This window comes from Zootoca vivipara, chromosome 1 (assembly GCF_963506605.1).
Source record: "Zootoca vivipara chromosome 1, rZooViv1.1, whole genome shotgun sequence".
Taxonomy (NCBI): Eukaryota; Metazoa; Chordata; class Lepidosauria; order Squamata; family Lacertidae; genus Zootoca; species Zootoca vivipara.
In genome coordinates, this window is record NC_083276.1 from 89,630,479 (window position 1) to 89,652,726 (window position 22,248).

Below are 22,248 nucleotides of genomic sequence, written 5' to 3' on the forward strand. Positions count from 1 at the left end.
TCACTCTCCCAAATCCTGTTACCCTCTGTCCTCAGTATTACACTGCCTTTGTGGAGCTCCCTCTTCCATTTTGTTAGGGGGATCTCTACGGTACTTATGGAAGCCCACAGACAATCCCTAAATGGAGCATTCCAGGAAGGGGGCTGAGCTGGATCTGGATCTTCTGGATCTCAATATGGGCCCGCTGCAATCACTTGATGCTTTTGCCTGCCTTCTGCCCAGGCCAGTTTAAGTGATGTGGCTGTGTACACACTTGCAAACTGCTCATCATTATGATTGGAAGAGGAAGACATTGTGGAACATAGGAACCTTAGAGGCTACAACACATCATTTCCCCATCCTGATTGGAAGCCCTGTGCACACAGCACAGAATACTTTCTCAACATTTGTTAAGTAGGGTGCATTCTAAATGTACTGTACCTCCCAAGTCTTAAAACCCACCAGCAGCCATCGCTTTGGTGCATACCTCTTTATATGTGTGGATTGGGGCACTAATTCAACCATGGTATTAGAAATGTACTGGAAAAACCACACCTCGTTTTATTTCCTAATATCAGCCAACCATGGTGGACATGATGAGAAGCAGATATTGTGGTCAGAAGTCCCCTCTCTTTCACACAACATTATGGTTAGCATAGCACTTTGTGTGTCCTTGCCGGCTGCAGGATGTTCTCCTCCCCGTTAACTATACGGTGCATTCTCTTGTGGGGAGAGTGCACTATAGTTTGGGAACCACAGCACTACAAGGTAATGTATTAATCTCCATTTTGCGAAAATCAACCAATGAAATGAAGTTGAGAACCAGTGAAATCAATAAAGCAGCCTAACTTCTTCGATTGTTTTCTATGGGAGAGCAGCAGTTCTCTTCATCACAGAAGATAACTTCTTTCCCATTCCACCCTCTGGGTCTCCTCCCTCCCTACTCCCCACCTACATAAAATGTGGCTAAGATCTGCAAGTTATCCACCCCAGAATTGCACAAAGCTTTTGTGAGAATTGCACTAGAGATTTGGGTTGGGATGTCATCAATATTCTGATGACACTTGGCTGTATCCTTCGTGTACATGTTTTGGTTCCAGAGCAGTGGCGTCTCTGAAAATAGTGATTAGTATCAAAACTGGAGTGGGTGGGGGCAACCAAACTTAAACCAGACATGATAGCAGTCCTGTTGCTTGGAGGGTCTGGAAGTATGAGAGTAAGCTGCTCTGGATAACGTTCCAGTCTCTTAGAGATCAGGTTCACAAGTTGCATTTGCTTCTGGATGTCCCAAGTGGCGGGAGTACTTTTTATCAGCTTTAGTTTGTATACCAGCAATTACTGATTTTTGAAAGTCCTTTGCCCACAGATTGTAGGTCATGTATAGTCTCTGTGCTATAAAAAAAAAAGTGGAGAAATTGGGTGGGTGGGACATACAGATGAATTATGCGTAATGATCTACAGCGGGTGAGTGGATCTGACATTTGCTGCTGCACTGCAACACGCTCAGGTAAACTGAGTGAAGCAACCATTAAAAATAAAAGTTAAGATGGCAGGGATGCCCACCCCTTCCAGTGCATAACCACATCCTTTTTCTTTGCCCACCTTCTGCAGGTTGGAGAATGAGCTTCTGAAACAGGGAACCTTCTGTACTATTGGGCTTCCCATAAGATTTAGAACCCTGGATAATCAAGGTTCTAAGTCATGGCTGGGGGGGGGGGGACCAGCGACCCTATGAGTACAGGATCTCCCTGCTTTAAAAGTTTGCCCTCATACACCAGAGGGCATAGAGGCAGATGGTAGGGAACCTTTGGCCCTCCAGTCATTGCTGAACTGCAAGTGTGACCAATGACCACAGGTGGTGGGAACATCTGAAGAGCCAAAGGTTCCCCACACCAGGGGGTAGAGATTTGAGCCTTCCCTTGCTCTCCCTAGGTGTTTGTCATATGAAGAAACTGAACAGCCAAATACTGTAGAGTCAATGAAGAAGGCTTTTCTTTGATACATGGTAACTTCATGAGATGATCATCATGAAATGTAATCAAAGGTTGCAGTTTTCCCCAGTCTAGGTTGGGGAGGGTATTATAGCAGGGGGGGGGTGCTTTATCGTGTGTATTTGGGAAGGGTGCTGCAGGAAAATGGAAGTGAAAGATGTTACCATAATAATTATTGTGACATGAAGAGTAAAAGAGAAGTGCTGTGTACTAAAGGTTGTAAGGAGGATGAACAGAGTGAACAGAACACTTCCATTCTATTTCTCAGAATTGTTGTTGTTGGCATCCGTCTATCTTGAAAGACAATGGAGCACGCCTCCGGGGGCGAAACCAAACCGCCAGAGAATCGCCAGAGAATCACAGCTGTCGCTGTGGCTGCAGTAACTCGTAACTACTGCCTCCCGCATTGTTTTTGCTGTGTTAGCAGCACCAAAGTTACCTCTCCAGGGCTCAAGCCTGGGCAGTGTGTATGGACATTAATTATATAAGATTGCCATCCGTACCCAGATCTTCTTTTAAAAGCAACTGTGAAAAAGCATCTGCATCATTAGCATGCCAGCTTCATTGCAGATCAGGAAAGGCACACATCAGTGGTTGCCAAATTTGTGTGCTTTGTTTAAAAATGCAAATAATCACTTGCTTAGGTGTTCGTGGTTTGCCTAACAGGAAAAGGTGGGTACCACAAGAATGTTCACATTCTAGAAAATAATTGTGTAATATCTGAGAGGGCCTCAATCATAGATAGCACGGTGTTATGATATTTATTTAAAGGATTATACTCTGCCTTGAGCAAAAAGCCCTCTCGAGGTAGCTTACAGAAATCTTTAAAAGCACATGCAAATGCTTGACCAATCCACACACACTGTGATTTTTTTTTAAAAAAAGTTAATCCTGGGTAGGAGCTTAAGGAGCCCTGCAGTTGTAGTTGCATAGCACACAGCAGAAGGAGGGAGCCTTTTTCAGCTTGAACACCACATTTCCTTGTTGGCAACTTTGGGGGGGCTGCATGGTGGATGGGGCAGAGCCATAGATATGACCCTTATCTTTTCTAGTCATGCAAAGTCAGAGGTTTCTGAGCACTCATCTCTCTATCCAGGCAAGTAAGAGGCATTGTCTAAGTTCAAGGACTTCATTCCAGCAAAGCAAAAGGGCTTAGGGAGGGCCTAGAGCAAAAAGAGGGCTGCATCAAGAGGCTCCTAGGCCTAAAGTTCCCCACCCTTGCTGCAGAAGCTTGCTTTGAATGGTTTGTGCCTAAAACCTTGTTTCCTTTTCATATCCCATGTAGCATGCCCCTGATTGTTGATTTACTGGATAACAAGGAATTGTTGGAAACTTGTATTGACAATACTACTGATTTTCCTCCTGCCGGAGGGTCAGCTGAAGCTTTGGAAGAAACGGGTCTTGGCTTCACTTCTCTTGGCACAAAGGAACAACCCTATGACAAGGCGGATCCTGTTGGTAAGGAAATGCCTGGTAGAATTGGAATTATTGGGACATTTAAAATACCTGCTTACTTGTCTGTGATACTGAAAGGATCTGATGTGTGTATCTGGAAAGTATCTGGAACGCTTTAACGTTCAGCAAGAATTGTGATCCTTCTTAACCTACCAACGTGGGTTTATCTGCAACAGACCACAGTTCTTAACAAAATAGTAGGATTTCCAGATGCTTCCAGCTGGTGCATATGCAATGCTCATAAGTATGGCTGCACAGACGATGTTAAAAAAAACAGTTAAATTACAGGAAAGTGTAATCCTGGTTTTAATAATTGACAGAAATGACAAAAGATTTTCAGAGCACCATTCCAGTCTTAGGTTGACTTATATCCTATCTCTATTTGAGCAGGTGAAGATGCATTGTTGAAACTCAAGCGGCTGGAAGCAGAACTCAACCCTTTGCTGGTTTCCCAGTCCAACATAAACATCAACAAACAGGTACTGAGTGTGCATTCCTCCCAAAGTTACTGAGTGTAAAGTTTAGGTTTCAGTGAAATTTGTTACTTTCTTGCTATTTAGCCCTGCATATATTCTGCTTTTGGGAAACCCCTGTAAAAGCTGAATAGATGCACTTGTGAATCTGATAGAAATTCTCTGGGATCTTCCTGAATAACCTAGACTGGTTTACAGTCTGAGAGGTAGCAGTTGGCACCATATCTTGTTAGGAATACAGCTCCTTTACTTGAGAACAGATTTCCTCCTAAGACAGACAGCTTCTTGCAGGACAACTTCAGCCCCAAGGAGTCTCCATGCTAGCGCATGAGAAACATTCCAGGTTACTGGCTCCCTGACCAAACAGAAGAACCAAGTGCATTTCCATGAGTGATGTGGAGCTGAATGTCTGCTCCCACTCTGAGGCCCAGATCATGTTTTCTATAATAATTCACATGGAACAATCCTATGGTCTTAGCAGCATCGAGGAAATACTGTATGCACTGACAAGGTCCACTAGATGCCAGCAATTCATGGGAACGCAGGAGATTTTTTTTAGTTCCCTGTACTCATGCAAGTCATCATCAGAAACTTTTGGGGCTTCAGCAATTCACAACATACTTTTTTATTTTGCCTTGTTTGGTGGGGATTTCGGTGCTTTAAGTCTACAAACAAGCATGTTAGTGTGACCCTTGTCATCCAGCAGCATGCATACCTTCTGCAACCAACAAACAGATTTTATCAATGGGGGAAAGGGAAACTAACATCATATTCCTCCTCCACTGTTCTTGGAATCAACTCCAGCACAGAATCTTCTTTCCTCTAGCTAGCAGTGATAATGAAGGGAAGCCTGCGACTAGTTACTCCTCCATTTTTCCCAGATCTAGCTAAAACTCACAACAGCAGACAGAATTCTGCATTGCCTTCTAATCATTTAATTGCTGTGAGACCACAGTGGGAGCCAATTTTTGGTTGAAAAGCAGGATGAAAAGGCAATGAGCTAATTAAGAATGGGTCTTTTTTGCTCGCATTTAGTTGGCAGGAGTAGCAGAGCATTGTAGCTTACTGAGAGTATTGAGGAACATGCAGGTCCTCATGGTTGTTTCTGTTTTCTGGTTTTTGTTGAAGCACCTCATGAGGAAAAAGTAGTTACTTCTGAATGCTCACGTTTTCCTCAATGGCTTTCATCTGCCTTGTGCACAGTTCATGGCTAGTGTATTATAAAGATTACACAGTCTGTAAGAAGATTAGCCTTGGGGTTCTTTTCTGATGGCTCTTCCTCATAAACAGAAGTAAACACACTCAATCCTGATCATTGTCTACGTCTGTTTTTTATTGTGCTTCAGCTTTAAAAGATGAAAACAAGACCTCAAGTGATTAAGGAAATGAAGGTGTCTCAAACGATAATTAAACTAAAAATACACGGACCCCCATGAGTATAGGTTATTTGTTCAACTTATATATTCAGTTTATATTAACAAACAAATGCCATATGAATAGAACTAATGATTTTGTGCACATTGCTAACCTGCATAAACTAGGTTCTGTGTTAGGAAGTCTTTCACTGTAATTAAAAAGTGTGGAGGGTCATGGCTGCCTTTGCATAACTGATGTGTGGATTTTTCAATATCAGACTATCCTATGCAGGGAACCCTTAAATCCAGAACCAAGTACTTAACCAGTTTTGTTACCATTAAATTGATTCTTTTAAGAATGCCAAGTTATGTTTTCTTTTCCTCAGTGAAGGTGCAGCTCATGTAAGCTTTATAAAATCATCATTTCCTTTGTGCCCAGAAGTGCAAAGTAACACAGGAACCCTGTGTTATTCGCTGCCCTTTCAAATGCTTACAAATTGTGAATTTAATGCTCGTATACAAGAACGCAGATGTGGCCTAACTTAATTGTAGCTTTTAAACTTTTTAGAAAAAAATTTTCAGAAATGCTTGTATGTTTTATTTCATTTTGTACCTTTTTCTATAGGCTGGGGGTGGCTCCACAGCCATTTGTAGCTTCTGTCCCTCACTGCTCAATTTATTTCCTTCCCACACTAACCCTTACCCTCCTTATGTGCAAAATATACATATAGCAAATAAGCAATTATACCCGAGGGCTAAAACTTGCTAATTTTCTGGACTTCTCAAAATGGTTTAGTATTTTACTATTACTTATGATAGCATAAGGTAGGGATAATGCAGAAGTCTTGTGGGAGGACAGACCTTCCAACAAGCTCTGCAACAAGATGAAAACCACAAATCATTGGCTCTCTATTTAGCTGTGGAGGTTTTATCTCACTGCAGTGGGTCAGATAACTTCCCCCCAAATGGCATTCTGAAATACCTTCAGATTTCTTTCATAAACAGATGATGCAAATAGTTTAAAATTCAGTTTGCTTTGCCAGCATTTATTTTCTTCAGTGAAATATTTTGTTGGAAAATAATCTCCCTGTTTCATGTTTGAAACTGTAGTATGAATGGCCCTTTTCTTACAAGAGAGTTGCTGTTGTTTTTGGCAGCTTGCTAGACTGGAAGCTTGCAATGTTGGCAGTGCCAAGATCTAGACAATCACGCTGGCACTGAAGGGAGCAATTAATTTCTAAATGCACAGGCATTCCAGTTTCTTGAGTTTCTGGAATGTAGGGAACAATGCAAGTAAAACTTCATTAGTGATTTTTTTTTAAAAAAAATGGTATTTTGTAAGATAGTTACTGAGCAATAGGTGGAAAAAAATAGCTTGAAAACATGACTAAACTCCATAAGCACACCCACAGCTGCACCTCAGAACGACTCTGCTGCTCCTGGGACCAAATCAGCTCTTCTGAGTCCTGCTTTCTCTCTGGAACCCTTTGTGGTTGAGTTCACCTTTAAGGGCATTCTACTGGGGGGGGGGGGCGGTTCTACCGGTATTGAAATCCAACTCTTGGATGATTAAATACAACAACAGACAGATTAAATAATCTGGACTTCACTCAGCAACCATTGTGTCTACAAATCGCTATAATTCTGGTTGGAAGGCAGAAAGAAACCAGAGAGGCAAAAAGAATATTGCCTCTCCCCACTTGGACATCAATAAGAAGGAGGAGCTGGGAGGAGAGGAGGGAGCTAATTTTGATAAAATAGCAGCTTAACAGGAAATGAATTTTTATTGAGGAGGTAAAACTGGGAAATTACTTTTTGCTACAAGTATTTACAAAGTTCATGGGAATCTAAGATTTCCCCACCCATCCTAGCCCCAATACCTTTTATTTTGTTTATCACAATTATATCCCACCTTTACTCCCAAGGAGCTCCCTATTTTATCCTCACAACAACCCTTTGAGGTAGGTTAGCCTGAGAGACTGTGACTGGCCCAAGGTGTTTCATGGCTGCGAAAGGATTTAACCCTGGTCTCCCAGGTTCAGCACTCTTAACCCCTATACCACACTCACTCTCTGTGTTTCCCTTTTTATCCCAGCTGTATACCTGCACTGATAAGCATGTGTTAATGAGCATGTGCATCTCCGATTTGGCTCTGGTTTCTTAATACAGTGTGTGTTCCAAAACATTAGCAAGCAGACCTTCTTCCTAGTCGGAGCTTTTGCAAAATGCTCCAAATTGTATATATTGCTGTTGAAACCACACATCTCTGATTGCACAGGCTTTTCTCCAGTACACTATGTATTCAGTCCTGCTTATCTGTTTGAAGCATAATTATTTACAGGTTCTGGTTTTGTGACCTCTGTTTGTGTGTCCGCTATACTGCTCCCGGTGGCTATTAATCTACCTAGATTCCCCCTAGAGAGATGCTGCTAATTAGTGCACCTCTGTTACTTTGTAGCAGGAGGTGGTGAAGCTGACGGAGAAATGTCTCAACAATGCCATTGAGAGCCCAGTGAGTGCCTCTGTACGGCTGCCTCCAGACATCAAGAGCAACATTCTGAAGGCCCAGGCCGAGGCAGTGAACAAGGTAAGTGCTGTAATCCAAGTGTTTGCCATTGGGATCAGTAAATGCACATTTCTGCAGTATTTTCTTTGAGTGACTTAGTTCTTGTGCCTCGTATGTAGATATTTTTTGTGGCTCCAGGCTAACAAAATCCTGAGGGTGAAACTAATCTCTGTCATCTTGCACCCTCCCACTTTCTGTCTGTGGCTCTCATAGAATATTGATGAGTAAAGCTTTCCATTGTAGATGGCATGCAGACCTTTTTCTCAGCAAGTGGTGACTTTTTTTAATTTAGCGTGAGAGAACCATCCTTTGGCCCCCTCACACCTTCCCACATGGTAGTGTAGTATTTTTCTTCTTTGCTGCTCCCCTCCATTCTAAAAGTCTTGCAAAATCTGCAGGCTGGAAAATTTGTTCTTGCTTATTCTTTTGCATCTTATTGTTTTCCCTCTTGATAAAAAAATATCCTTGCAAAATAAAATGTCCATCCGATCTATGGCCTTTACCTTACCGTCCTTTGCTTTGGGGCAGAAAGATGTAATTACTGATAATAATAGAGCTGTGGAATATCTTTCTTTCTTTATTAAATAAACATTTTGACTGGAGTTGACAATGTACATTTGCTGTAGTTACAATGTTAAATGTTAAAATAAGTTTCCTGAAAATCTGATGGTTCAAGCTCTCTGTCCCCTTGTCATAATTGGACCTTATATGTCACAGGTGCTCCCACATAAAAAAGTTGCTGCATTCTCAAATTCTCATTTCCAGAGCTGTCAGTTTAATATTACTCAGGAAATTATATTAAACAGGCGCATTGTAGGATTCAGAGCCCAACTTGACATTCAGATCACAAGTGATTGAATACGAATAAGTACTCGGGGTAATATTTGATGTGCTCATGCTATACAGAAACATCAAAGTGAGATATCTCTGGATGCTAAGCAGGCTACGAGATACAGTATGGTTTTCTATCTCGGTATCCATTCTGTGCAGCCTGGCTCCCTGCTGGTTTTGGAAGTGTAATAGTAATAATTTTATTAATCAGGGCATTTGGAGAAAGCATGGGGAGTGAGTGGTTTGCATCTGCCTGTTTTTGATGCAACTATTTTGACCTTGCTGTGTGGTTGGTGTTTTGTTTTTTGTCTTTCTTACTTTTATTGTGGAGCTTAGTATTATACTTATTTTGTATTAACATGAGTTTGACCAAACTGTGGGAGGCGGTGGAAGACAGGAGTGCCTGGCATGCTATGGTCCATGGGGTCACGAAGAGTCGGACATGACTAAATGACTAAACAAACAACAATTGTAAACCACTTTAGAAACCCTAATAAGATGCAAATGTGGTGTTTAAATTTTAAAATAAAGATGTATTGGGATACGTTGCCCATGTAAAATGGGACTGTTTCAGTTCTGATTAGAACTCTATTCTGTTTCCTTTTCACAGTAAGCATGTAGCCTGTCCTTGACCTGTTGTGTTATGTCTCTTTTCTTTCAGGTCATGAGGGAGGACAGCATGTCTGGCAATAAGAACACCAACCTTCAAGATGTTGCTGGCAGGTATAGGCACTGAGGGTGAATTGTGCTGAGGGGTTCAGGTATACGGTAACTACACTCATGGCAGTGCAGGCAGTTTGCTTCAGTTACTCTGTGAATCAAGAAGCCACATGGGAAAGGTTCCCATAAAATTGGAATTAGCTGGTAGTTTAGAAAGACTACTATTTCTGTTGTTATCATGAATCCTTAATTTACAAGTAGGCTTGACTGTTTGTCCCTTGAATTCGTGAACCCAACGAAAGTGCTTAGCCCTTTTAAAAAGAGAGAGAGATTACTTTTCCTCATTACTGGATTGGAAACCTGAGAGAGGGAGGATATCGCCACCTGGCCTGCAGATCAAATGCAAGTATATGGAGGGTAGAGGAATTCCCATGGCTTAGGGTCACTTCTTGGCTGCCCTTCTGAGAGAGGCAGAAAAGGAATTAGTTTCAGTGCACTGGTATGTGATGTAAATGCCTTGGGAAGTCCTGGCACCAGCAACTCTTGGCTTCCCGCAGGCTAAGGATTTGTAAAGATTTTTGTCTGTAAATTGGTACTAAATTGGGTGCATAAGATGGAAAGAGAGGCGGAATTCTGCAATTCTCTAATCATGCCTAGCTCCAATGCAGAATTCAGTATCCTGAGAATGTTCGCTTTAATTTTAAAATACTCTGTTTCTATTTTTATTCCATCTTGCATGGAAAGCTGTCTTCTACCAAAACACAGTGTTTTCCTGTCTAGCCTGGTATTAACTACTGTGATTTAACAGCAGCTGTCCAGGGTCTCAGGCTGAGATACCTCCCCTGCTATTGAATTCTTCTAGCTGGAGATGTCAGGATTTCAACCAGAAATCACCTGTATGTGCTCCCACACTGAGCTGTAGTTTCCAAGATGTTCAGTGCAGTGCTACCTTTATTGTCAGAACAATCCTCTGAGGCAGGCTAGGCCAAGCACGTGTTACTGGCCCAGGGCCACACAGGAAGCTTCGTCACTAAGCGGAGACGTGAGCTTGGTTTTCCATGGTCATAATCAACTCTGCTGTATGTATAGCTCTCTCAAATGTGTACTCTTTCTCTCTGTAGCAGAAGCGTAAAAAGTACGGAAAATAAATTTGTTCCTGGTATATCTATCTATATGCAGTCAACTTTATTTCATTTGCCCAGACTTACTTCTCCCTACTTCTAGCAGAATTATGCTTTATTGAAATCTACATTGCACTAAAGCCTTAGGCGCATGGTTGAAAATAGCCTAAAGCAGTGTTTCCCAAACTTGGGTCTCCAGCTGCTTTTAGACTACTACTCCCATCATCCCCAACCACTGGTCCTGCCTAGCTAGAGATGTTGGGAGTTGTAGTCCCAACAACAGCTGGAGACCCAAGTTTGAGAAGCACTGGCCTACGCCTTGGCTTTTTATTGCTAATGCAAAGGTTTGTTCACTGGAGAATAGTGGCAAAGATGATATGATTTATATATATGAGACCTTAGAATTCCTGTAGCATGCTCATAGTCAAACTTTTGCGTCTGGTTTGTTCAGGAGCATTCTTCTGTCTGGAAAAGTTCAGAACAGCCCTCTGAGAGCCCAGAGCCCCGTGTTCCAGGAGTCGAGAGAGAGGCTGAAAGCGATTCCTATCTCCAATGTCTTCATTCCGTAAGTCCTCTGGGAGGGAATATTCTTAAGGCAGGGAAACAGCAGGAAGATTGCATAGAGATTAAGTCTAGGAAAAAAATAAAGTAGCTGAGCATTTGAGTGGCTCACTCAGTTAATCCTAGCAATTTCTAGTCAGGTTAGTCATTTTGCTTGTCTGTCGGAAACCCAGGAACAATTAGTATGGTTTATTCACAGTCTAAACAATCAATACCAGAGGAACAGAACCCAACCTCTTAGTGGAGTGCTTCCTCTTGGACACTGTTGCTGTCTATCCAGCCCCGTAAAAGTGTTACCATCCTATTTATAACACAAAATCAATACGAGAAATAATTTTTAAAGGCATTATAAATTAGGTTTTGCATTTCTTCACAGCCTTTTTAGTTGTGGCACCCAGAATTTGGAGCACCCTCCCACCACTGTATGCTTTAAGAAAAGCAATGAAACTTGTTTTATTTCTGTGAGCTTTTTCTGGGTAATTGTTCTTTTTCATGGATTCCACCATATCTACTGCTTTGAAATTTGATTGTAGCTGCTCCTAGATTTTTGTTTATTAGCCACTATGCATAAAGGTATAAAAAGCCTTAGGAATAAAATAAAATCTTACGCTCCCTTAGCTTTCTGAAGAGGACCAGTGTTGTTTCAGCTGTAGCCCTGTACTATACTTAGTAAAGGGCAATATCTAAAGATAAAAGATTGTGGTGGTGTGCTTCAGGGCATATTAGAATTGCTTCATTCTAGCTGCATCATTGCTAACTTCCATGGAAACCAATATGCTAATGAAGAGTCTTCGTATCATTACTAATTGAGTTCTCTCATACATACTGAATACTCTTCTCATGGCTCATGGTTGGAAGTATAACTAACTCTGCTGTGCCCTTAATTTGCTCATTTTGTTTTGTTTTGTTTCTAAACTATTAGTCCTTTATTTAATAACATGGTCCTTGCTGAGTTTGCAAAAGGCAAAGGGTTCCTCTCTCTCTTCCCCTTCCTCCTGCCTTTTTACTGATTGATACAAATTTTTATACCCTGTAAACCCAAAGAAAGGTCACATCTGAGGTTTCACTGCTGGGAGGAATAGGATCAAAGAATTATTTGCGCATAAGAAGGAATGAAATGATTGAATGCAAGTATCCTGAAAATACAGTATCAGTTAAGACAGTTGTATGAAACCACGATGATTATCAGTCTTCTCATGACTTCATATGTTAAATAGATCTCTGAAAGCATTGTTGCCATATAGATTGTCCTTTTTGCATGTGCCTAAGAGTGGACAGAGCTTTTTGCATCCTCTTATCTGGCCATTACTTGGGGCCATGGATTCCTGTAAAGGAGTGTTTGTTGAATACTCTGGAATAATGTCTTTTTGCAGCCATCTGTCCACAGCACAATGCATTTTAGAGGGCTTGCCTGAGGCAGCAGGTGCTAAGATGCTGACGTTCACATGACAAAAGACTTCAAAGGCAGCCTTTGCTCCCAGGCAATAATCTTTTCTTTGCCATGAGGCACAGTGATCATTTGTCATGTCTTCATATTGTTTGTGAAGAGCAACACTGGTTATTTTGCACATGCTGTGCATGATGGTGGACGTGTTTTCATCTTGCAGGAATGAATTAAATGAGGATAATGCTGCCTCTAGCCCTGAGGATTCTTTGAGTCCTCCTAATCTGGCTCCCACAGAGGCAGCTGCTATTGTAAAGGTATGTTGTATCTTTGTGGGGACTAGTGGGTTTTCCTGTATGAGTCAGTTACAGTTGCAGCACAGAAGAGTAGGTGCTGCATACAAAACACTTAGTTGTGCATTGAAACATGCAGCAACATTCCTTTTCTAACTGCAGCATTTCTTGATTTACCCAGATGCGTCTACTTCCGTTTCCAGCTAACTGCAGTTTATTATGTATGAACTCCTGGAATGAAACCGTGGTTAGTGTTATCTATGGTTTATTGAAACAAGTAAACTTCAGATTGTAGCAATTTTGACTTACTTGTTTCAGTAAACCACAGTTAGCGCTAATCATCAAACTTCCAATTTCCTCCTCTTGGCTATGCCAAGGGAAGAGGGTGCAAGCCCAAGGCTCATGCAAGAAACTCATAAGAACATAATAAGAGCCTGCTGGATCAGACCAAAGTCCCATCTAGTCCAGCATTCTGTTCTTACAGTGGCCACCCATATGTGTATCAGCAGCCCACAAGCAGGAACCAAGCACAATGGCACTCTCCACACTTGCAATCTCCAGCAAAGAGAGGCATATTGTATTCTGACCGTGGAGGTAGAAACAATAGCTATTGTGGTCATTAGCCATTGATACCTTCATCCTACATTGATTTGCTGAATCGTTTTAGGCCATCCAAGTTGGTGGCCATCTCTTCCTCTTGTGGGAGCAGATTCCATAGTTGAGCTGTGCACTGCGTGATGTTTAAAATTATATACAAACTAGGATTTTGAAAGCCTTCCACAAAAGTCACTATTCTCTCAAATTGAAGAGCTTGTGTATAGGAAACCTTCTTTACATGTGGTTTGAGCATCCCATTGCATGCAGTTTAGGGTAGCAGCAGTGGGATTCTTTGCTACTGTATTTTATTGTTTCAATGGCTTAATGAAAAGCGTATTCTTTTATACCAAATCAACATATAAGAGGAAAAGATTCACAAATTTCAACCTCACAACTTGCAGCTTTTTCAAAAGTGGATGAGATAGTGGGGGGGGGGGACCAGCAGTTGCACCCAGTGACAGATTGTAATTTAATTAACTTGCGTTTTGCAGAACTCTCCAGAGGACTTGGAGATTTTGTTAACATCACAGGCAGAGAATCTAATTGACTTTACAGAAGCCATGCCTCGGGTAAGAGTGGAAATTAAATGGAACTCAAATGATTTCATTGTGCTGTTGATAATTTTAAAAGGAAAACATGATTGATTTATGCTTCCATCATTTGCACACAAGGCATCTGTAGTTCCAGTTGATACTTGTCTAAGCTGGTTTCTCATGTAATAATTCTCTTCTAAGTGAGCCTTTGGGCTAGTCGAGTTACATTAGAATCCTGTACTACATGTGCATGCAAGCAAAATTCTGGACTGTCTGCAAGTCCTGCCTAGGCAGTAATTTTTTTCTGCCAGCTCATGACCCTCCTTTCTTACTGGTATCTTTAAAACCTTCCTTTGTGCCAAACAAGTATCTGACAGAACAAAATGTCTACATGTGGTGAATGTTATGAGAGCCATGCAAACCAATGGAAGGAATGAGTCCCACTGCAGCTAGGTGGTTTTGGAATAATTTTCTGATATGAGCTTGCTTCATTTTAAGAATTCTGATGCAACTATTCTGTGATCAGTACTTAGACTAGAGCCCACTCTCCTCATTCTCTGTGAATGAAGAAACAAGGTATGTCTGCTCTCTTGGCTTCCCTAGGCTCCTTTGGCGAATAGGGTGCCACCATTCATTCATTTCCTTTTCCGCCAGGGATTTAAGGTCATGGTTAGTCTCTTCAACCTCAGTGATGTATAGAGAACACAGCTACCTCTTGGGATAGCCTTTCTTCTAGCCCTAGGCGTTGTGAGGAGGGGGTACCAGTGATACCACCTGTTTAGCTATGTGATCTCTTTGATGTAATGAGATTATATAAGAGAGGGGAGAGCAGTGGAGAGCCTTAGGAGAGCAATAGCCAAACACTTCCTATGTCTTTCTGTGTTTCTAAGATCATTTTTGCTTCTGGGTTTTAGGTGTCTTCACCACCAACAGTTTTGCCCAGGTGGTTGGTGCCAGTAAGTATATTCACTAATTCTTAAGAGTGGTATATATGCTTTTATTTTTAAGCATGCATTCAGGTGATTGTTTTAAAAATAACTCATGTCTAACCAATAGTAACAGTAAATGAACAGTATATTTTAACCTGAATCATGGAAGTCCCTTTAAAAAAAAAGGCTTTACTATGGTTCTGTGCAATAAATTTCTCAAAACCCATCACTTATATTGCATAGCACTGAAGAGTAAAAACTGCTTTTGCCATTCTCGTTTCACCAGTGTTTCCTTTTAGTGTTTGTGACAGCTATGGTGCCTTGGGAGCCTAGCTCTACTCCAAAGCAGCTGTGCTGTCTCTATATTCAGGGTTTTCCTTCTAAAGTAGATGGTAGGGCAGTGGCAGGCAAGAGACAGTGACATTTCATCATCATGAGAGGACAACATCTGATGATATTGGCAGCTCTTACTCATTTCATGATGCTGTCTTCTTCAGTGACCAGAAAGAACCCTTCCTGGCAAGTCCAGTGTTTCCTTCCCCTGCCCTCCACCCTTGTAAATTGCCTCCATGATTTTTGCCATCCAGAGTTTGGAGTTGGAAATAAGCCCAGCTGGGAAAACAAAAACAAGGTTGGAGCACTTAGTCTTCTTCCAACCCATCGGTCCACCTCTGTAAGCATCTCTCTGTAACTGCAGTATCTTGACAAACACATTTTTGGGACCATGTACTTGAGGGAAATGCATTACATGAACCAGGTTGCTTTGTGTGACCTTCCTGACCTTCCTTTGGTTTTCGTTTTGTAGAGTGGACTGGTTTCCAATGGGCCTTTAGGGAATGATGTTGCCTTAGCTCTTAAGGCAGTGAAAGGCAGCACTGAGGCACTGACCATCTCTGCTGGCTCCCCACCTCCACTTTACTCACCCGAAATCATGCCCAGGTAAGTCTTTTCTCCTTGCTCCTACATTGGATTGGGACGCGGGTGGCGCTGTGGTCTAAACCACTGAGCCTAGGGCTTGCTAATCAGAAGGTCGGCGGTTCGAATCCCCACAACAGGGTAAGCTCCCATTACTTGGTCCCAGCTCCTGCCAACCTAGCAGTTCAAAAGCATGTCAAAGTGCAAGTGGATAAATAGGTACCACTCTGGCAGGACGGTAAACAGCATTTCCGTGCACTGCTCTGGTTTCACCAGAAGCGGCTTAGTCATGCTGTCCACATGACCCAGAAAAACTGTCTGCGGACAAACATCGGCTCCCTCCGCCAGTAAAGCTAGATGAGCGCCGCAACCCCAGAGTCGTTCACGACTGGACTTAACTGTCAGGGGTCCTCTACCTTTACCTACATTGGGTTAAGGGAATGCTATGCTACTTGAATTCTAATTTGAAACTTATTTTATTCCATGTGGGGTTTTTTGTTTTTGTTTTTACTAGTCCAGTTCTCCTATTAAACACGGGGAAGCACAATAATATTTTGCAATTTGCTATTCTTTTACCAAGTGGCTTTTACCAGTGGCTTTCTGTCAGTCTTTGGGGCTCAAATTTGTCAGTCTACGTAGCTTCTGCTGCATTTAAAAGAAATGCATGTACTAGTAAAGTTTTATCATTGTTGGCTGTATGTGGCAAAGATGATTCTACTAATAGCGGGCATCTCTTAATTTGATCATTACAATATTTACCCTTGGTGTTTCCCATGTAAAATAACACTGCATTGGCTCTGATATGAATTACCTTACCTCGTTTGGAATTGTTTGCTCTCCCATCAGGTTATTGAATTGATTGAGTTCATTCAGTTGCAGGACCCCTCTTCTGAGGAGGACCCTCCCCTTAAATCTCCCACACAGATTGTGTGTTGCTTTCATTTCAGTCCTGCTGCAGAAGATGTTACAACAAGGCCGAAATGTTTACTTACCACTGAACTCTGAGCTTTGACAAAGTCTGATCTTCCTAGCAGCTGCAACGTGCTCCTGGAATGGACTTAACCTGGAATTGACCCATGCTCAGACCATGGTTAAAACAAAATGCCGGCAGTTTTACTGTGGATTCATGCAACTGGAAATCTTGTGTGAAGAGCTGCTGGGAAGCCTGAGCACCTTTTGTAAAGTACACTGGAACACATTCTGACATGTAATGAAATCTGCAAGGTTTCCATCCATAGCAGTGCTTTTGTCTATAAAGCTCCTTGCTGCTTTAGGGGTGTAAATAAAGTCATCACTGTGATGAACGAGTTAGTATTGGGGAGGATAGGAACTTCTAAGGCCACCTGCTGGTTGTTGCTATAAAAAGCAAGTAGTGCTAATGGTGTTTTTATAGAGCAAGCTCTTCTTTCTTAACATCTCCTTTGACTCCTCTTTTGTACTGATATCTGTCAAATGTTCTTGGCCTTAATCCACTTTCTAGACTTTGCACTTTTGCTCACCATGTATGAAAGAAACTAAATATGCAGCACCTCGATAGGTTACCCAGCTGGCAGGTTCTGCTCTCTCTAGTCAAAGAGGCAAAGCAATTTTCTACCAAACACTTTTAGGCTACTATAGTGTGTGAGTGTAACTGTTCCACATTTTGTCCCATTCTCTATAACACGTGTCTAAAATACTGCTAGTGCATAAACTTCTGCTGCAGAAGAGCTTCCGAATGGAAAGGCATGTTCCCTTGCGGCTTTTCACTGGCTTCTGTTTGGAAAGTTCCTTCCAACAAAACTGAAAATTGTTTTAAGGTATGTTCTGTGAACTTGTCAATAGCTGATATCTGTACAGACCAATTAGAATTACTGCCTTTTTCCTATGTTCCACTACAATTTTTTTTCTTCAAATGTCATTGCAAATGGCAAGTTTTACATCTTGATTTTCGAGTCTTGTTCAGACACATACCAGTAGTTCACCTATCTTCTTCAAATTAGACCAGTGACTAGACATTTAGTGAAAGAGTCTCCTTCAGTATATTGAAGTGCTAATAGTTTTGGACCAGTGGGGAAATCTTTTTCTACTACAAACTCAGGGAAATTGCTGTTCATTGGTGGAACAACGTGAATCCCAAGTTTAACTCATGCTTAGCATTTTTTTGTTTGTGGACCAATTTCTCCATGGGCATTGAGAGTGAACAATAAAACTTGGTAGGACAGAGTTACTGGTTAGGACACGATTCTATTGTCATAACTATCCTTTTGGTTTTCAAAAAAGACAGAAAAAATGTAGAAATGTGATCATCTTTATCTTTCAAAAATGGCTCTCAACTCGCTGACCAGTTGGAAGGATAGGTTAAAAGAATTGGAGCAAGTTCTCTTAAACTTGATTTATTTAGCATTGTATCTGTTTCAAGAAGCCATTTTATGGTGCAAGAAACCTTCCTTGTTTTGGGGGGGTGGGGGTGGGTTGACATAGTCATAGGCTAATGAACCAATTCACTATGAACAGTTTGATCACCCTTGCCTTCCCTTCGCCCATTCCTTACTTGGTAATTGCTGCTTTTGAATTAAGAGCAGTTGCAATGCTTTTTATGAGTAGCATTGTGAGGAGCAAGTTTCATTTTTAAAGTAGGCTCTGAGTGTAGAGCTGAACACTTCACCTTTACCAGTAGCTGAACTCCTATGTGGAAGATGCATCAGATTAGCATTTGTCTTTGAGATATCCCTCATTACTATCAGCAAACTGGAGAGGAAACTGCTTAAACCATTTCAAACGATCTGGAGGTAAAATCCAAACCACCTCATGAGTTTTATCAGTCATTTTAACAGAAGAGTGTATTTTAGATGCTACAGTAATTATTTTTAATATACCCCCGATTACAAGAGAGTGGAAGTAGAAGAAAGGTTAATCAACGGTTTGCTATCTAGAATGTTAATGAACCTTCCTTGAGTTTCCTAGATTGCAGGTATAGCTAGTTTCTAAAATGTTGCATGCTAGGGTTGTTAGAGAATGACTACTTAACAAAAAAGATGGTCTTTGTGATTTAGAGTCCTATGCAAGCCAAGCCAAAAACAAAAGAAAAACGGGCAGATGTTCAGATGTAAGAAATTGTTCTCATCTCCACTATTGTAAAATTCTGAATTACTAGGAAGTCTTAGACTACAATATTGCTGACCACTATAGCTATCAAATGTATTTTAAAAAATATATAGCCAAAATTGATTATTCATTTGACTGATGGAGGAATACTGTGCAAGACACAGCTCTCATGATCTATATTTATATTTTATTTAATGGTGAACCTACATAATTTGCAAAGTAGACAGTCTCTTTCCTAGAAACAAATGCCTATTCCTGTTCACAGTAAGAAACTGGGTGTGGTACATAGCCCTTGTTATTGCCATGCAGTTCATGATGGGATGTCATCAGTATTCAATGGTTGCGTTGTGCAAACACTGTCATATGAAAGGTGCAGTTATCACAGACGGAACTCAGTCTTTCATAAATGCAATATGTGTCAGTGGAGCTGAGCAGTAAGGTTGCTCACCTGAGCATGTGTCTAGAAGACAATGGCTTTAGGGGTTAATTAAGGTTGACTGCATATTTGCAGATTACAGTTACCTGATGTTGGAAGGATTGTGCTGGTTGAGAGCAACCACCATATTGAGAAATGCTTGGAAAGTAGCTTTTGATCTGCCTATTACAGGGGTGTGGAACCTGGTGCCCTTTAGATGTTGCTGGACTATAACTGGAGTCGGGAGACATCTGAAGAGCCACAAATTCCCTAACCCTGGCCCAATGCATGCAGAGTTGTACTTTTGTTTACAGCAACTGATCATAAACTAATTCATGGGCTGACCGTGCTTAGACAGAGTTCATACATTTACCAAATGACAATCCTATCTACATGCTAAAGGAAAAAGCCTTGGCCTCCCGCTCCCCAAACCAGTAATGTGTGAAGCAACAGCTTTAGATGGAATTCTATACATGTGTAAAGCCAATGGAGAATCATGCCTCTGTGTAGAGTCTGTAGACCACATATCTTGTATGTTACAGTACATGTACACTAGAGTTTGTAAGGAGGCTCTGTCTATCTATCTGGTGAGCTAGACCTGTGTTTCACTAGTGATTATAGCTGTTTTGTTCTCTGGTGCACTGAATATCAACAGTCATCCTGGAGCAAAATGTTCAACTTTTTTCTAACTGTGAAATTGATGGCCCTGGGGGAGGTATGGCATTCCACATGCATCAGAGAATAGGGAGCATTCTACTGCAGCACCCCCAGCAGAAAGGTTTGGTGACTGATTTGTTTATCCTCTTACTTCCCTCAACTGGACAAACTTACTTTAAAGTATGTAAGATTTATTATTTTGAGTTAGAGTATTTTGTTTGTTTTAAAGAAATCACACCCACTAACTGCTGTATTTGTAATTCTTTTTAAACGATGTAGAGCTTGACACTAGCTCTGAGTATAACTTATTTTTTTTAAGTATTATATATAAGGAACACTATGTTTCATGGTAACATATATAAACTGTGCTACAGTAACTGCACTGAACTGAACATCTGTATATGGGAACTTTGATTTGTAGTCCTCTTGGAATCAGTCACAAACTGTTGTAGTTTATTTCTAAATATAACACAACTGTGCAAAATGACTGCCTCTTACCTGTTTTTTCTTTTATAATAATTTTGCAATGTGCAATCTGCTTCATTCCTGCATTTTTGCCTGTCGCTGGCAGCCCCCTTATCTTGGGTGAAGTTCTGTGTTTCTCATACAGAACTTACAACACACTATTTTCTGCTGACCTCTCATGTGTATGACAGCAAGTAATAGTTGCACCCAAGGAGAGAAGCTCAGGCTTAAGATTTCTACCCACAATTTTGTCTGGAAAGTGAATTAATTGACTTGCTGACATAGAATTAGGCCTTAAATTTTATTCCAGGATCCAAATTGCTTCTTAACTCAACAAATTTAACCTCCACTTCATACACCGATTCTTAAAAGTGTTTTACACAGTTGCTACAGGCAAGGTGCCACATTAGGTCTAACTCAAATGGTGACTAATAACCAGCCATATTTCCAACAATTTAACAATATATACTTTTGTCATTATTGTCCAACTTTAAATCTTTCATCAAACATGCATTGCTTCTCAGATACAAACAACATACATACAAAAATGATGCTTATATAGTTTAATCACAAAAACATAGTAATATAATGTTATGTAGTTTTATCACAAAAAATAAATGTCAAAGTCTAAAAATATAAAAATAAGATCACTTATAAAGCTTAATGAAAAGCGTATTCTTTTATACCAAATCAACATATAAGAGGAAAAGATTCACAAATTTCAACCTCACAACTTGCAGCTTTTTCAAAAGTGGATGAGATAGTGGGGGGGGGGGACCAGCAGTTGCACCCAGTGACAGATTGTAATTTAATTAACTTGCGTTTTGCAGAACTCTCCAGAGGACTTGGAGATTTTGTTAACATCACAGGCAGAGAATCTAATTGACTTTACAGAAGCCATGCCTCGGGTAAGAGTGGAAATTAAATGGAACTCAAATGATTTCATTGTGCTGTTGATAATTTTAAAAGGAAAACATGATTGATTTATGCTTCCATCATTTGCACACAAGGCATCTGTAGTTCCAGTTGATACTTGTCTAAGCTGGTTTCTCATGTAATAATTCTCTTCTAAGTGAGCCTTTGGGCTAGTCGAGTTACATTAGAATCCTGTACTACATGTGCATGCAAGCAAAATTCTGGACTGTCTGCAAGTCCTGCCTAGGCAGTAAATTTTATTCCAGGATCCAAATTGCTTCTTAACTCAACAAATTTAACCTCCACTTCATACACCGATTCTTAAAAGTGTTTTACACAGTTGCTACAGGCAAGGTGCCACATTAGGTCTAACTCAAATGGTGACTAATAACCAGCCATATTTCCAACAATTTAACAATATATACTTTTGTCATTATTGTCCAACTTTAAATCTTTCATCAAACATGCATTGCTTCTCAGATACAAACAACATACATACAAAAATGATGCTTATATAGTTTAATCACAAAAACATAGTAATATAATGTTATGTAGTTTTATCACAAAAAATAAATGTCAAAGTCTAAAAATATAAAAATAAGATCACTTATAAAGCTCACCATGTGCTGTTTAGTGGCAGCAAAACTTTTAAAGACAATTTGGAGAGCAGCACTTCTGAAACTGACAAGGCATATGGCAGGCTTTTACAATAGCTGTGTACTTTGTAATCTTTTTTTCTGGCAAATGTCAGGAAAGGTTAACTTCAAGGGATCGTTTTCCATCTCTGACTGAGCACAGCAGATTTCAAGACTCACTGGTGGGAATGGCCAAACACCAAAAATATCCTTCGTTGGGGACCAGCAAAGTACTGTGTTAGTCCCAAACAAGCACCAGAATTGGTTTTCAGCATAATATTCAGTTACTATAGAATCATAGAATTGTAGAGTTGGAAGGGATCACAAGGGTCATGCAGTCCAACCTCTTGCAGTGCAGGAATATATTCCCCAATGTGGAGCTCAAACCCTTGACCCTGAGATTAAGAGTCACATGCAACCCCAGCTGTGGCATG

At 40.8% G+C, this 22,248-nt stretch overlaps 1 protein-coding gene across 1 annotated transcript; it reads left to right on the forward strand.

Annotated features, from left to right (window-relative positions):
• Nucleotides 1–1,429: 1,429 nt before the first annotated feature.
• LOC118091615 (band 4.1-like protein 5) lies at nt 1,430–18,692 on the forward strand. Its single transcript, XM_035128714.2, has 11 exons — nt 1,430–1,443; nt 3,256–3,428; nt 3,816–3,904; nt 7,712–7,840; nt 9,312–9,373; nt 10,883–10,996; nt 12,600–12,693; nt 13,758–13,835; nt 14,714–14,755; nt 15,534–15,667; nt 16,591–18,692. The coding sequence occupies exons 1-11, from the start codon at nt 1,430–1,432 to the stop codon at nt 16,646–16,648; spliced, it is 987 nt and encodes a 328-aa protein (XP_034984605.2). The 3' UTR covers nt 16,649–18,692.
• Nucleotides 18,693–22,248: the final 3,556 nt, after the last annotated feature.

Bases quoted from the DNA above. Each gene is read 5' to 3' on its own strand.
- LOC118091615 (XM_035128714.2), top strand. The intron at 3,429-3,815 runs GTAAGGAAATGC...CTATTTGAGCAG, and splicing joins TGACAAGGCGGATCCTGTTG to GTGAAGATGCATTGTTGAAA. The intron at 14,756-15,533 runs GTAAGTATATTC...TTCGTTTTGTAG, and splicing joins TGCCCAGGTGGTTGGTGCCA to AGTGGACTGGTTTCCAATGG.